Below are 14,285 nucleotides of genomic sequence, written 5' to 3'. Positions count from 1 at the left end.
AATCGGTCAAAATCAGATCGACAAATATGCTACCATCCGCTGCATCTCTCGGGTGGAATAGGTATTCTCATATCTTGCCCCGAGAAGTAATCATGCTCCAATGCCAAAGGTCATCATCATCAAATATCCGTGGAGTTCTTTTATGCATCCGAATATCATGAAACACCCGGGTCGCGGATCGCGGGCAACTCCACTCCTCTTGGGAAATGAATGTCGGACCTCAATGCTCCAGAAGTAACCCCTTCAAAATTGGTGCCCCGGTATAACGCACCTAGCAAGAGACCTCGACCAACCCTCTTCCAATATAAGTCATAGTCGTAAAAATGAAAGCGTCGCGTCGGCCGCCACTCATTTGGGTTTGCTCTATAGTGTGAAAGAACAGCAGGAAGAATATCAGAGGCTGTTATATCTATAGGTGGTGGGTAAGGTATAACAATCTCTCCAGATACTTGCCGCCAACATCTGTCCCCAAGGTACCATGCAATGACTGACCCTATAAGTATCATTCACCGCTGAGAAAGAAACCTTGCTCTATGACACATATATGATAGTCTACGGTATTTTCGGTGTTCTCGGAACATCGGAATATCCGCGATAAAGGGTCCGAAAGATGAAGGACTCGACCCAGGGTTGCCACTCAATTCGGGTAGCTCATAAAAGCTCAATCTGCTGACGAGTGTTATGAATATTATGCGATAGGTCCCCATACCCCCTCTGCCTACAATGAAGCCCCCATGCTTGAATACGTGGAATCAGGTCATGAGTCTCACCTTCTTCCAACCTCTTCAACACAGGATGCATCACACGAAAATGTTCGTACCACCAATACTGCCATCAATAGATAAAATACAATATCAATATATATATATAAACATGTCAACAATAATAATTAGATAAATAAATGAAATAAAACAATAACTTAATAAATAAGACTTTACGGTATAATCCAAACAAAGCCGCGACAAATTGCCTTTAGCGGCTTTCATCTCAATCAAGGTCTAGCCCGGTAAAGGTATGCCAAGATGGATTGATTGGTCATAATCCCACATCCTCTACATCCGTCGAGGCGGCCATCCACCCGATCGTAAATAACTATCAACATATCCAAATAATACCGCACCAACAAAGTAGAAGAGGAAGGCACGTGACATACTCATGGATCGACTCCTCACCAATATGATAGTCTTCGGCTTCTCCTCGAGTCTATTCAAATATCTCAAGTAAACCAACTCATATTTATAGCTCCTCCCCTTAAACCGCTGCTCACCGATAATCTCAAAACCCGTCTTGCTCATCATCTTCAATCAAATCAAAACCTTCAAAAAGAAACTCATCGCCGTAGTAAAACCTCTAAAGTTTCATCAAAAGGAACGACATCTCCATAACCAATTGGGATACCCGTGAGCATTGTGAAATCAAGAGGGGTAATCCCAAGCTCACCTCATGGGAAATGGAATGTGTGGGTAGTTTGCCACCACCGCTCAACTATCCCAAACAATAACGCCTGATCATTTTGTCCCAAATTAGAATTCAAAAAGTTCCCAAATGGTGTGGCGGATATAATGTCGGTAACCATGACAAAATTAGGATCCGTTTTTTATTTCATACAACGCCACCACGACACAACATTTGAAAGTGCACAAAGCACTTTCCATAAGTGTACTTCCTACATTCAACCAACACGCAATACGATATAATTACAACTATTTTTTTTTTAAAAACAATGCGACAAATTCAAACTAATTACACAACAACAAACTTTATATAAACTAACATAAATAATAATAATTAACATAAAAAAAATCAAAACTTATTTTGAGACTCGCCACTCGATTTTGCTACGCGGTCGGACCGATGTTGACGCTAATGGTGGGTGTTCCTCGATTTCACAACGCGGTGGAAAATTAAACCCAAGTTCAATTTCGTCCTCCTCGCCCACATTACGCGTTCTCGACGACGATCCTTTTTTTTTTTTTTGAAATTTTAACATTTCCAAACCATCGGGAATGCTCTTCATGTGGTGAGGTTGGTGGGGATGGGTTGGGGGGTGGAGAAGTCATTATGAATGGAAATTTGTGTTAAAAGGTTGTTAATGGAGGCTACAAAATCGAATTTTTTGGAAATGAAGTGAAAATGGAGCCTCGATTCTCGTCCGTTGATATTGAGCCATCGACGGATGTTACATCCCGCCTCGCTATAAAATATCATACCGGGGATGTTACATTACGTCTCAGATCAAAACCTCCAGACGGAATCCAACATCCCGTCCGAAATATTTTTTATCACCTCTGCATTGCACAACTTCACCTTGTTTTTTACCGGGTTAGTGAAAAGGGGGGTGAAAAGTGATGAGGTTGCGGTGATAGAGGGGGGGAAAACTATCACCTGCATTGCAAATGCTCTTACAAATAACATTTTACGGATTGTCCTACCGGTGTTAGTAGCTGGTCTATCCCAAACGACAGCTACTACCTTGCAATCATTGTGTATTATTGATACCTACCACTTGTCCACTTGGCAGTAATGATGTGTGGTATTGCAGTTGAGGCTTGCAAGTAGCTACTTCGGATAAGAAAAAGAGTCGAAGACAACAAAATCTCTCAAAACAGTTTGACCCAAGATTAATAGGCCTATTGAGGGATTTGAGGCCAACTAAATGAACTAATCTGGTGTCATGTGGTGAGTCAACGTTGGTACCACACGGTCGCCTAGACCAATTGTTTAAAAAGGTGAGTATTTGGTACCACAAGGCACTAACAAAGAAGAGAAAACATAAATGATTTCGATCTTGGAAGTGTTTGATTGTGTCATGTGGTGTACCGTGTGGGCTGGGCCATAAGAACATTCAGCATTATACTCCTTCAGTATCCATGATCCATCCGACCTCGTGGTTACGTCCATCTATTAATGTACTACATGGTTGCCAATTAATAGAGCAGTGCGTGTAGTCGACACCCTTATAAATAGACTAGCCAAATACACGTGCATAGTGCTGAAGTAACTGAAGTTTGCACTATGTCCTTTCCATATATTAGTGGGTCACTCTGCAGGCCACGTAGGTAGGGTCTTAGGTGAGGTCTCTCTCTCATAACAGTCTCTTTATTTGATATAAGACAAAACGGACATAAAAAACAAATGAGTCCTATTAGTGAGAGACCCCATATTGGGTTGGGTTGGGTAGACCTAAAAAAAACAATTATTACAAACGTGTGATTGGTCTCAAAAAAACCCAAAAAAAAAAACCAATTATTATAGGCTAAATCTTCTGTGCGCAAGGCGTATGGTGCGCTGTGAAATCACAGCCACTCATACCAGGGGGTGGGGTGTATAGGACAGCAGAAGTACTGAATCTATGGTCGTATGAGGCTTGCGCACCATACAGTCTGCGTATCGAAGAACTGCTCATTATTATAAGTGTGTTATTGGTTTTAAAAAAGTGAATTCGAAAACTCCAAGCTTAAACTTCATTGTGCAAACCCAACAATATGGCAAAGTCATTTGGAACTTAGTCCAAACGGACCAACCAATTCATTTAAGTTTCTAACGATACGGGTTACACCGCGTTTGATTTAAGTCCCCAAACGACTTGGCCATACACCGTTTGGGACTTAGTCAAATAATGTCTACACGGTCAAGAAGGTCAAAACAAAACTTTATATTTTTCAAAGTTCAAATCCCAAACGGTGTGGTCATATCGTTGAAGATTTACCAAAACCGGTGTGGCCATATCGTTAGACTTAATCCAAACGATTTTTTCGCCTTAACGTTTGGGACCCAAAGTCCAAACGGTGTAGTTATATTGTTGAAAACTTAATTCAAACGATATGGCCACGTTTTTAAGATTTGAACTTCAAAAAATATAAAGTTTTGTTTCTAAATTTCTCGACCGGAAACAGTAGGCACATCGTTTTGGGATTAAGTCCCAAACGTGTGTACAAATCAAATCGTTTGGAACTTAGTCCAAACAATGTGGTCATATCATTGGAGACTTAGTTCAAACGGTGTGGCCATATCGTCGGGTTTGTACAATGAACGACCTAGCCGGATCGTTTAAGTTTGGAGTTTTCGAATTCAATTTTAAAACCAATGACACACTTGTAATAATTATTTTTTTAGACTTTTTGGGACCAATGACACTTGTAATAATTGTTTTTTTTTTGGGTTTGCCCAACACAATATGAGGGGTATGTAAATAACAAATACCATACAAATTTTGATATATTTATTGATTTTTGTTTTGATTGACGGGCTCAAATGACTTAACATGTGAAGTGTCAAAAAAATTATAAACCGATAGAACCGACACACAGCCGATATTAAGTAGTAGAGATAGAGATACTGTTATAAGTAGTGGAGATACTGTACAAGAATCAATTACACCAACTCGCATTCAGTAAAATGGATCAGCAGCTGCAGCGTCGTCGATTGGTGATATTCCCCTGCCCATTACAAGGCCACATAAACCCCATGCTTCAACTAGTTAGTATCCTTCACTCCCACTCTAAAGGAGCCTTATCAATAACCATAGTTCATGCTCAGTTCAACTCTCCCAACCCTTCTAACTACCCAGACTTCAACTTCTTGAGCATTACAGATGGTTTGTCACAATCTGAAATAGAGTCCTCCACCAAAGATGTTAGTGCTTTTCTCACTATTCTTAACCGCAAATGTGTTGAGCCTTTTAGAGATTGCTTGGTTAACAAGATCTTGTCCCAAAAACATGAACCACCAGTTGCTTGCCTCATATCTGATGCAACCATGCATTTCACTCAACTCGTTGCTGATAGTCTTCAGCTTCCAAGGATTGTCTTAAGGACTAGTAGTCCCATGAGCTTTGTTGGTTTTGCTGCCTTTCCAGATCTTCGCCAAAAAGGTTATGTTCCCGTTAGAGGTTAGTCTCTCCCTTTCCTGCTCAACAATATGGACCATATATGTTTCCAATATTAAAACATGTATTTGTTTATTTTAATGTGACTAGAATCTGAATTGGAGGCACCAGTACCAGAGATTCCACACCTCAAACTCAAAGACCTTCCAGTGATCAAAAGTTACAACTCAGAGGTATTTTTCCAGTTGGCCGCGGACATGACTAACCAAACGAAAGCTTCATCTGGATTGATTGTGAACACCTTTGAGTCTCTTGACAAATTGGCTTTAGAATTACTCAATAAAACATTTGCAGTACCGATCTTCGCAGTCGGCCCGTTCCATAAATTCAGCTCAGCTTCTTCTAGTAGTAGCTTAATGACACCAGACCAGACTTGCATTTCTTGGCTCAACAAACAAGCTCCTTCCTCTGTCGTCTACGTTAGCTTTGGTAGCATAGCCTCTATTAGTAAAGCCAAATTGGTGGAGATAGCTATGGGACTTGTCAATAGCGAGCAATCCTTCTTGTTGGTACTACGATCAGGATTCATCATTGACAAGTCAGACGACGACAAAGACAAAAATGAAGAAAGCTACTTGACTAAACTTCTTCCACAGAAGTTAAATGAGATGATTATGAGGGGAAGAGGTTGCATTGTGAAATGGGCTCCACAACAAGAAGTACTAGCCCATCCGTCAATAGGAGTCTTTTGGACACATTGCGGTTGGAATTCGACACTGGAGGGTATATGTGAAGGGGTTCCAATGCTATGTTGGCCTTGTTTTGGTGATCAAATGGTGAACGCCAGATTTGTGAGTCAGGTGTGGAGGGTGGGATACCAGCTGGAAAATGGGTTGCAGCGTGGGGATATAGAGAGATCTTTAAAAAGGTTAATGGTCCAAGAGAATAACAAAGAGAGGGAAGAAATGATGGTGAGGGTCAAGGATCTAAAGGAGATGGCAGAGCTTTGTCAAAAAGAAGGGGGGTCTTCTTTCCAGTCACTACAGAACTTGATGGACTACATCTTCTCACGTAATAGTGACCTCAAGATAGCTAATTAGCTATATGCCTATATTCTTCTTTATTATCAGCATGAAAATTAAGCTAAAGTTCCTTGATCTTTTGATTTTCTTGCTAAAGAGAAAATATTTGTTGAATTCATTTTTTTTAGGGGTATTTAGCTTTTGGGCCACATTATAAATGGGTAATATGCAGTTGGTCACCAATTGTTCGTTTATTAGCTATTGGGCCAAAATTGACGGTGATCCATCCATATTTTCTAAAATGGCACATTTACCCTTCCACGTGTATTGCACGTGATTGAAATAAACGGCTAAGATCAAAGTTATTTTCAAATCAACAACCACCATAACGTTTTATCCTAACCGTTTATTTGTGACACGCGTCCTAATCTCTCACTATTAGCGGAAAAAACACTAATTAACCGCCCAAAAACACTCACTTCTTTTAGACAAACACTCACTTCTTTCACTTACGTCATTCTTTCAGACAACCTGTTTGTGTGCAAGGGTAGCAAACCTATTTCAGACAACCTGTTTTCAAACACTAAGAACCAACTTAACACATTTTCACACTTCATCAATGTCTAGATCAACTCATCAAACTCGTGATTTAAAACAAAGAGTTATAACATGTATAAACAAACTATCTGATCGTGACTCATATTCTATAACTGAACTTGAATCAATAGCTAAATCATTGAGTCATCATGACTCATATTCTATATACCTTAATCAGTATATACTACACCGATCCATCTCGAAATCTCCAAGACGTAAACAATGTGCACGCCTACTTGGTTTCATGTCCGAACCGCATGGGAATGACTTAGCGCCATTTGTCACTTAAAATGCTTAGTAATATAATAAAAAGGCTGCGTGATTCTCGATTCATCGGTTCGACTGCATTGATCAATGCAGGTTTCTAGTATGGTGTTACATATTTCGAAAGTTCCGTTTTACGCTTTCTTGAAACCGTTGATGGAAGCGATATCGGTTGAACAAGAAGTGCATTCACAGATGTTTCGTTTTTATGTCTTGCTAAAGCTATTGATAGTTGTAGTGATCCGGGTGTTGTTGGTTGGAGAGATGTGTGATGAAGTTGATGAAGTTGTTAAGGAATGAGAGTTTTAAAGGGAAGGCTGGTTTGTTGACTTTGGTTGGAAGTGTTGTTGGGAAGGGAGGAGTTTTGAGTTGGAGTTTGTTGGGGAATTTGATTCCTTGTTTGGTTGAGTTTTTGGGCAGTGATGATTGGGCATCTAGGAAGACGGCGGCCGAGGCACTAGAGAGAGTGGCTGTTGTTGAGAGAGATCTAGTTTCGGAGTTTAAGTCGTCGTGTCTATTGAGTTTTGAATCAAGGAGATTTGATAAGGTAATTATGAATCTGTGGAAAAATAAGATTTTTTTTTTGGTTTTTTTTGAAATTTTAGCTGATGAATTTGTTGAATTTTGGTGTAATTGTAGGTGAAAGCTGTTAGGGAGACTATGAAAATTATAGGGAGTGGAAGAAGACAGCTTCTAAGTTCTAACGGCTATATTGATTGGGGCTATATTAATTTTACCGTTTTTTTGTTTGATTTCAAATTTCACATCATAGACACGTGCGAGGGGTGTTTTAGGCATTACAAAAAATCAGTTTTTCAGACTAACAGTTCAGTCACAGTCAACGCAGTCAACCGTCAATTTTGGCCCAATAGCTAATAAACGAACAATTGGTGACCAAGTGCATATTACCCATTTATAATGTGGACCAAAAGCTAAATACCCCTTTTTTTTATTCTTTAGCTTGGATTGTTGAAACTTTTGGTCTGTTATGAATCTTGATTATCTACCTGAAATAGAATGTCCTATGTTGTTGAAGACTGGAAGTATTTTCTTGATTTTGAAGTCTTTACTCTGTACTACTTGGTTCTTGCTATTCATCTTACAATTGTAAAATATTTTATTTAAATTTAAATTCTTGATAATTGTATGTTACAACTTACAACAGCTCAAAACCAAATAGTACCTGGTTATTGCTATTCTTGAGTTGTATCAGCCAATATGTTAGAAACTGATAATAGGGCCCCTGAATCCCTAATCATAAAAAGTGGTAAGTTCCGCTACAGGCTGAAACTTAGTGGTCTCAGTGTCTCACACATGCTCTGCTATTCCTTTCTCAGTTACTTGGTTTCGTTCAGTCCTCAATGGGGACACGGGGTTACATGCCCCACGGTACTGAACAGTGGGATGCCACGGAATTACATATCTCAATCAAAAACACTAGGCAAGTAGTGAAATATCAGGGCTTGGAATAGCAAACACCAAACTGTTCACTAGCACTCATTGTGCAAAGACTGGGCGAAATCTTGGTGAGCAATTTCAGGACGATGAATGGAATCCTTGTGAGTGCGAAAAATAAATAAAATTTCCAAAAGCAATTTCAGGTTGTATGTCCTACAACAAAATCAAAGTCATGCACTCATTTATATTTCAACTAATGTGTTGATGGCAGCCAGGGCAGCCCTGAGTTTCAAAGGGCCAAATGCAAGGTCCACAAAATGGGGCCTTCGTTTCATTTTCTTTATATGAGAATGGGTTTTTGTTTAGGCTTTTAACAATCTTTTAGAGCTTAATGGGGCCTTTAGATTTGGTATATATCGGGGCCCTGTGTAAGGGCTTCGACAACATAGCCCAGAGCCGGCCCTGATGGCGGCTTAACAAAATTTGTTTAATCAGAGGCTGTCATCTCAGACACCAATGGCGACCGCACTATCTCCTAGAACAGAGACATCTCGAGACTTTAGCTTCCATATGTTCATTATGCATTGAACTCACAGGCTCACATTAAGACGAACACAAACCATAACTTAAATAATGCTGGAATTACGTAATGCATGATGTAGTTGTGGTTCGTCTGTCGGTCCCACTTGGGCCGTTAAAAAACTACACTCCGTCCATGCTTCCTTTGAATTGCGGGGCATTGTTGATAGTTGAGCAGTTATTAAACTGATCAGCATCCTTCTCTTAGCAAACCTATATAAATACCAAGCAAGAACGATTACGCTCATACACATTCATTCAATATAATGGCTGAGCAGCAGCATCGTCGTCGCTTGGTACTATTCCCCAGCCCATTACAAGGCCACATAAACCCTATGCTTCAACTAGCTACTATCCTTCACTCCCACTCTAAGGGGGCTTTATCAATAATCATAATTCATATTCACTTCAACTCTCCCAACCCTTCTAACTACCCAAACTTCACCTTCTTGCCCATTTCAGATGGTTTGTCTCAGTCTCAAAGGAAGTCCTCCACCGAAGATCTTATAGCTTTCGCCACTCTTCTTAACCTTAGCTGTGTTAACCCTTTCAGAGATTGCTTAGTTAACAAGATTTTATCCCAACAACATGAACCACCTGTTGCTTGCATCATTTCTGATTCCAGCATGCATTTCACTCAACCTGTTGCTGATAGTCTTCAGCTCCCATGCATTGGCTTAAGGACTAGTAGTCCCATGAGCTATGTTGTTTTTGCTGCCTTCCCTGTTCTTCGCGAAAAAGGTTATTTTCCCATTACAGGTCAGTCCCTCCCTTTTCTGCCCAACAACATGAACCCTGTTGTGTGATAGTTGATGAAAGCACTCTTATATAATTATATTCATCTAATATTTTTTGCTAAATCATTGATCAACATAGCATACTCTATCAAAAAATTAAAAAATAAATAAAAATTACCGTGTTAGTTCCAAGTACTATGTAGTTCTCCTCCTCTTGTTCTTAATGGATTATCATATTTCACATGTAAAAACACGTCTAGCTTTGTTTATTTTACTGTGACTAGAATCTGAACTGGAGGCACCAGTACGGGAACTTCCACCCCTCAAAGTCAAAGACCTCCCAGTGGTCAAAACTCACAACTTGGAGGCATTTTATCAGTTGGTTGCTGACATGGTTAAACAAACAAAAGCTTCAGCTGGATTGATTGTGAACTCCTTTGAGTCTCTAGACCAATCGGCTTTCCAATTACTTAGTCAAGAATTCGCAGTGCCAATTTTCCCAATCGGCCCGTTCCAAAAATTCGGTCCAGCTTCTTCTAGTAGCTTATTGACACAAGACCAGAGTTGCATTTCTTGGCTCAATAAACAACCTCCTTCATCTGTCGTCTATATTAGCTTCGGTAGTGCAGCCACTATTAGTGAAGCTCAATTGGTGGAGATAGCTATGGGACTTGCCAATAGCGAACAATCCTTCTTGTGGGTGATACGACCAGGATCGGTCGTCGGTAGCTGCAGGTCAGACGACGACAAGGACAAAAACGAAGATGACAAGCTCACTGAACTCCTTCCACAAAAATTCAATGAAATATTTATGAGTGGAAGAGGTTGCATTGTGAAGTGGGCACCTCAAGAGGAAGTACTAGCCCATCCGTCCATAGGAGGGTTTTGGACACATAGCGGTTGGAATTCGACATTGGAGAGTATATGTGAAGGTGTTCCAATGCTATGTTGGCCTTGTTTTGGTGATCAAAAGGTGAACGCCAGGTTTGTGAGTAAGGTGTGGAGGGTGGGATTACAGCTGGAAAATGGATTGGAGCGTGAGGAGATAGAGAGATCTTTAAGAAGGTTAATGATCCAAGAGAATAACAAAGAGAGGGAAGAACTGATGGTGAGGGCCAAGGATCTCAAGGAGATGGCAGAGCTTTGTCAAAGAGAAGGGGGTTCTTCTTTCCAGTCACTGCAGAACTTGATAGACTACATCTTCTCACGCAATAGTGACCTCAAGATAGCTAATTAGCTATATGCTTATGTACTCCTTTATTATCTGCATGAAGATTAAGCTAAAATCCTCGATATTTTGATTTTCTTGCTAGAGAAAAAATATTTGTACTGTATGTTAGAAACTGATTAAAGGCCTGGACTTCTGATAAAAAAAAAGGCCGCGGTATTGGCACCCCCGTAAATGGGACTAGTACCACTTTGACCAATTCAACAGTATTAATACCCTCCATTAAATGCACAAAAAACACTAACGGCAAATAGCTGTCGCGGGATCGCACAATTCACAACAAACAGGTGCTGTAAGATCGCACAATTCACAACAAATAGCTGCCGCAGGATCGCACAATTCTCAACAAACAGCTGCCGCAAAATCTCATATCCTACGGAAGGTGGTTGTCGTAGGTCCTTTTTTTTTTAAAAAAAAAATTAATAGCCACCGTAAAAAAAGTTAGTTGTCGCGAGATGATTTTGTTTACTAAAAATGGAGTCTTTGTTTGTGTTAATTATCAAAAAAATTCTTCATTAATTTGATTACAAAATTTTCTTATAACATATGAAAAAATATTTCTTGTAGATAGTAAAATTATGGCTCGATTGTATATTTTTTTTGTCATGATTTTGGTATTGTTCTTAGAGTGTATAAAGAAATTTTAAAGAAAAAAATTAGCTATCTATATGTCGTGTGTGTTCAATACGCAAAATTTGAAGTGAAAAAAAAAAACAAAAAACATAAAAAAAAAATATGTCGCCGCAACTGCTTCCCATAGGATCTCGCGGCAACGCTTGCCGTGGATTGTGCGATCTCGCAGCAACTGCCTGTCATGGGATATGAGATCTCACGGCAACTGCGTGCCATAGAATTATATACATATAAAGTGTAAAAAGACATAAAAAATAACTATTATTGTTTTACTTTTTTTTATCAAAGGAGTGTTATTCCGGTTTATGGGGGTGCCGATACCGCGCCATAAAAACAAATGAAGTTTCGCTGAAGGATGAAACTTGGGTCTCACAATGATTTGATTTGATTTCATTCAGTCCTCAAAGAAAAGACATGCCCCACGGAACTGAACAGTGGGATGCCACGGAATCAAATGGACCAGGCAAGTAGCTACTGAAATATCATGGATAGCAATGCTGCAATAGTGCAATGTAGCAAACTGCTCACTAGCGCTCATTGTGCAAAGACTCAGCGAAATCTCGTGAGCAATTTCAGGACTAAGATTGAAATCCTTGTGAGTGCGAAAAATAAAATTTCCAAAAGCAATTTCAGGGTACCGTACATGTCCTACTACAAAATCAAACTCAAGAAGTCAAGATGGTGTAATCAATAATTTATATTTCAACTAATGCGTGGATAGTATCAGCTTAACAAAATTTGTTTAATCTAGTTAGTGGAGTGAACGTTCTTTGGGGGGGGGGGGGGGGGATAATGTGTTATGTGGAATCTACTGAATTTGCTCGCCAGGTTTTGGCTGAGATATAGGTTAGAATATCTTGAGATTTGATGATTTCTGTTTATTCTCAACGAGGCAATGTTAGTTCTGCTTTTGAGTCAACTTTTGGTGGTTTAGTAACAACGATTTATTCTAGTGGGAATTTGCTGGCCAGGTTTTTTATGAGGTATTAGTTAAGTGACTTATATGTTGTTGGTGCATTGGTTAATGCATTTGCCAGGTTTGAGTTGTTTAACACGGCAAATATTATTTTTAGAGAGTTGGGAGCTCAATAAACGGATGAGTAGACGCAACATAAATTTGAAATTTGTCGAGAGACAAGAGACTTGGTTAGGATACATTATGATTCTTATGTGGTTCTTTTAAATTATGATTCAGAAAAAAGGAGGGAGATTCAGTAGTTAGAAATTGGTTAAATGATGTTAAGGTTTCAATTAGAAATGGGCTTGTTAACATGTATGCTAAAAGTGGTTCTATTGAGGACGCTTTCAACAGTTTTTTAGCTAGTGAAGTGAGTGCGAAAGATTTAATCTCCTGGAATGATATATGGTCTTGAACATAATGGATGCTTTGAGGGAGCATTGGTAAACTTTGGTAGTATGAGGAAGAGTGATGACTTAATTCCGTCAAAGTTTATGTTACTTAGCATGTTAAGTTCATGTGCAAGGTTGTCCTGTATTAAACTAGGATCACAAGGCATTCAAAAGTGCTCAGATTGGGTCTTGATTCCAATGTTTCTGGCTCAAATTCCTATTTTTCTCTTAAAATAGAGTACGATCTAATTTCTAGCAATTCTATGAGTGGTGTGTTGGCTAATTCAGAGACATCGGTTTCTGAAGCTATTGATTATTTTTCGACAATGTTGTGGGCTGGGTGGAGTGGAGTGTGAACTTCGTAACAAGGACAACAACCAAATTCATAGGAACTTCTATAGTCTCAATGAAGGCATATAGGAGATTTTAAAAAAAAATTCACGACAATGTTGATATTTTAGAGATTTCCGATTACTACAATAAGAAACATTGACATTATATGTTATGCCTGTGTGTACCCTACGTCATATTTTCGGTCCAAAGTATACTCGGACTATGAACCGGGTGTAAGACCAACGGCGGACCAGTTTGGGGGTAAACACTTTGGATAATCCGGTCCTCTAATCCGTTAGAGTTCACAACGGGTTTAGGGCCCATCCAGGTGGCCCGAGTTCGTGGACCCAATCCGTCCGGATCATTTCGATCGATCGCGATAAGATCCTAATGCAATCCGATAAGATCTTGCACAAGGATAGAATGGAATCTTAGAGAATGATCCTATTTTAGATAGAGTCATGATAGGATTCATGAAAGAATGCAATCTCAGAGAATCACTTTCTTGGCGCCAAGGCGGAGATTGCTATATATATGGAGGCTTCTCGTGATCCTCCGAACTACGTTTTTTAAGAGACTTGATCCCGGATTCTTCATTGGATAATGTAGGCGAGCGTTAACGTGTGATCTCACTTCCTCAAAAATCGCAATCCCCCATATCTTTCGAGCCTTCGGAAGCACCATCACATCGGGAGTGTTGGGTTAACGTTTTGCCTCGACATTCTTTGGCGCCGTCTGTGGGGACCGAACCCACGACTACGTGGTTTTCCGAGCGTGATATCCTCGACCTTATTCTTTCGGTCGTCCTTGTTACCATGGCTGAACAAACTGCGATGAATGATGCAGAAGTTGCCAATCGGCATATAGCAACTCTGCAAAACATGGAGACTATTCCACGCACCACTACGGAGGTGGGGCGGTCGAGCCGTCATAGATCTTTTCTCGAGAACGGAGGAAACGGTATGCAGTCAAGTAGTTCCACACACTCGGAGCCATTAGGGACTCGGGAATCTAATCCCCGTGTCCCGCCGCATCTTTGTCGCGCGGGAGCACGAGAGCTGCCGAGAATCCACGCGTCGAGGGGATGGTCCTGCTGAACCCACCCGTGATGCTCCGCGCGGCGTCATAAAGGGCGGGGAGGCCGACATGCTAGCCCACGCACCTCCATCCGGAACTTGCAATACCAATCGGATTCAGCTTAATCTCTCTTTTGACAAGAGTAGTTGCGGAAAAGCGAAAATTTGAGAAATCAACTAGGCAAACGGCCGAGAGACCTGCGCAGAGCACCAATCGGTCGAGTCCCCTTTATGCGCACG

General features: G+C 40.3%; 2 protein-coding genes and 1 long non-coding RNA gene across 3 annotated transcripts; 2 read left to right on the top strand and 1 right to left on the bottom strand.

Annotated features, from left to right (window-relative positions):
• Positions 1–4,206: 4,206 nt before the first annotated feature.
• Positions 4,207–6,028, top strand: LOC147507294 (UDP-glycosyltransferase 76B1-like). The gene is made up of 2 exons (XM_086600006.1): positions 4,207–4,891; positions 4,979–6,028. Exons 1-2 carry the CDS (start codon positions 4,399–4,401, stop codon positions 5,926–5,928), a joined length of 1,443 nt encoding a protein of 480 aa, XP_086456132.1. The 5' UTR covers positions 4,207–4,398; the 3' UTR covers positions 5,929–6,028.
• A 2,690-nt stretch (positions 6,029–8,718) lies between these two features.
• On the top strand, positions 8,719–10,852 carry LOC147507292 (UDP-glycosyltransferase 76B1-like). Its single transcript, XM_086600005.1, has 2 exons — positions 8,719–9,447; positions 9,710–10,852. The coding sequence occupies exons 1-2, from the start codon at positions 8,955–8,957 to the stop codon at positions 10,660–10,662; spliced, it is 1,446 nt and encodes a 481-aa protein (XP_086456131.1). The 5' UTR covers positions 8,719–8,954; the 3' UTR covers positions 10,663–10,852.
• Positions 8,935–9,743, bottom strand: LOC147507293 (uncharacterized). The gene is made up of 2 exons (XR_015217614.1): positions 9,604–9,743; positions 8,935–9,483 (listed from the first exon to the last, which is right to left on the bottom strand). It is a non-coding gene; the product is annotated as an uncharacterized LOC147507293 (long non-coding RNA).
• Positions 10,853–14,285: the final 3,433 nt, after the last annotated feature.

This window comes from Coptis chinensis, chromosome 3 (assembly GCF_015680905.1).
Source record: "Coptis chinensis isolate HL-2020 chromosome 3, ASM1568090v1, whole genome shotgun sequence".
NCBI lineage: Eukaryota > Viridiplantae > Streptophyta > Magnoliopsida > Ranunculales > Ranunculaceae > Coptis > Coptis chinensis.
This window is presented reverse-complemented; position numbering and strand designations above follow the sequence as displayed.

Excerpts from the sequence above, each read along its gene's own strand:
- LOC147507292 (XM_086600005.1), top strand. The coding sequence starts at position 8,955 with ATGGCTGAGCAGCAGCATCGTCGTCGCTTGGTACTATTCCCCAGCCCA. Across the intron at positions 9,448-9,709 it reads AGGTTATTTTCCCATTACAG|AATCTGAACTGGAGGCACCA; the intron begins GTCAGTCCCTCC and ends TACTGTGACTAG.
- LOC147507294 (XM_086600006.1), top strand. The coding sequence starts at position 4,399 with ATGGATCAGCAGCTGCAGCGTCGTCGATTGGTGATATTCCCCTGCCCA. Across the intron at positions 4,892-4,978 it reads AGGTTATGTTCCCGTTAGAG|AATCTGAATTGGAGGCACCA; the intron begins GTTAGTCTCTCC and ends TAATGTGACTAG.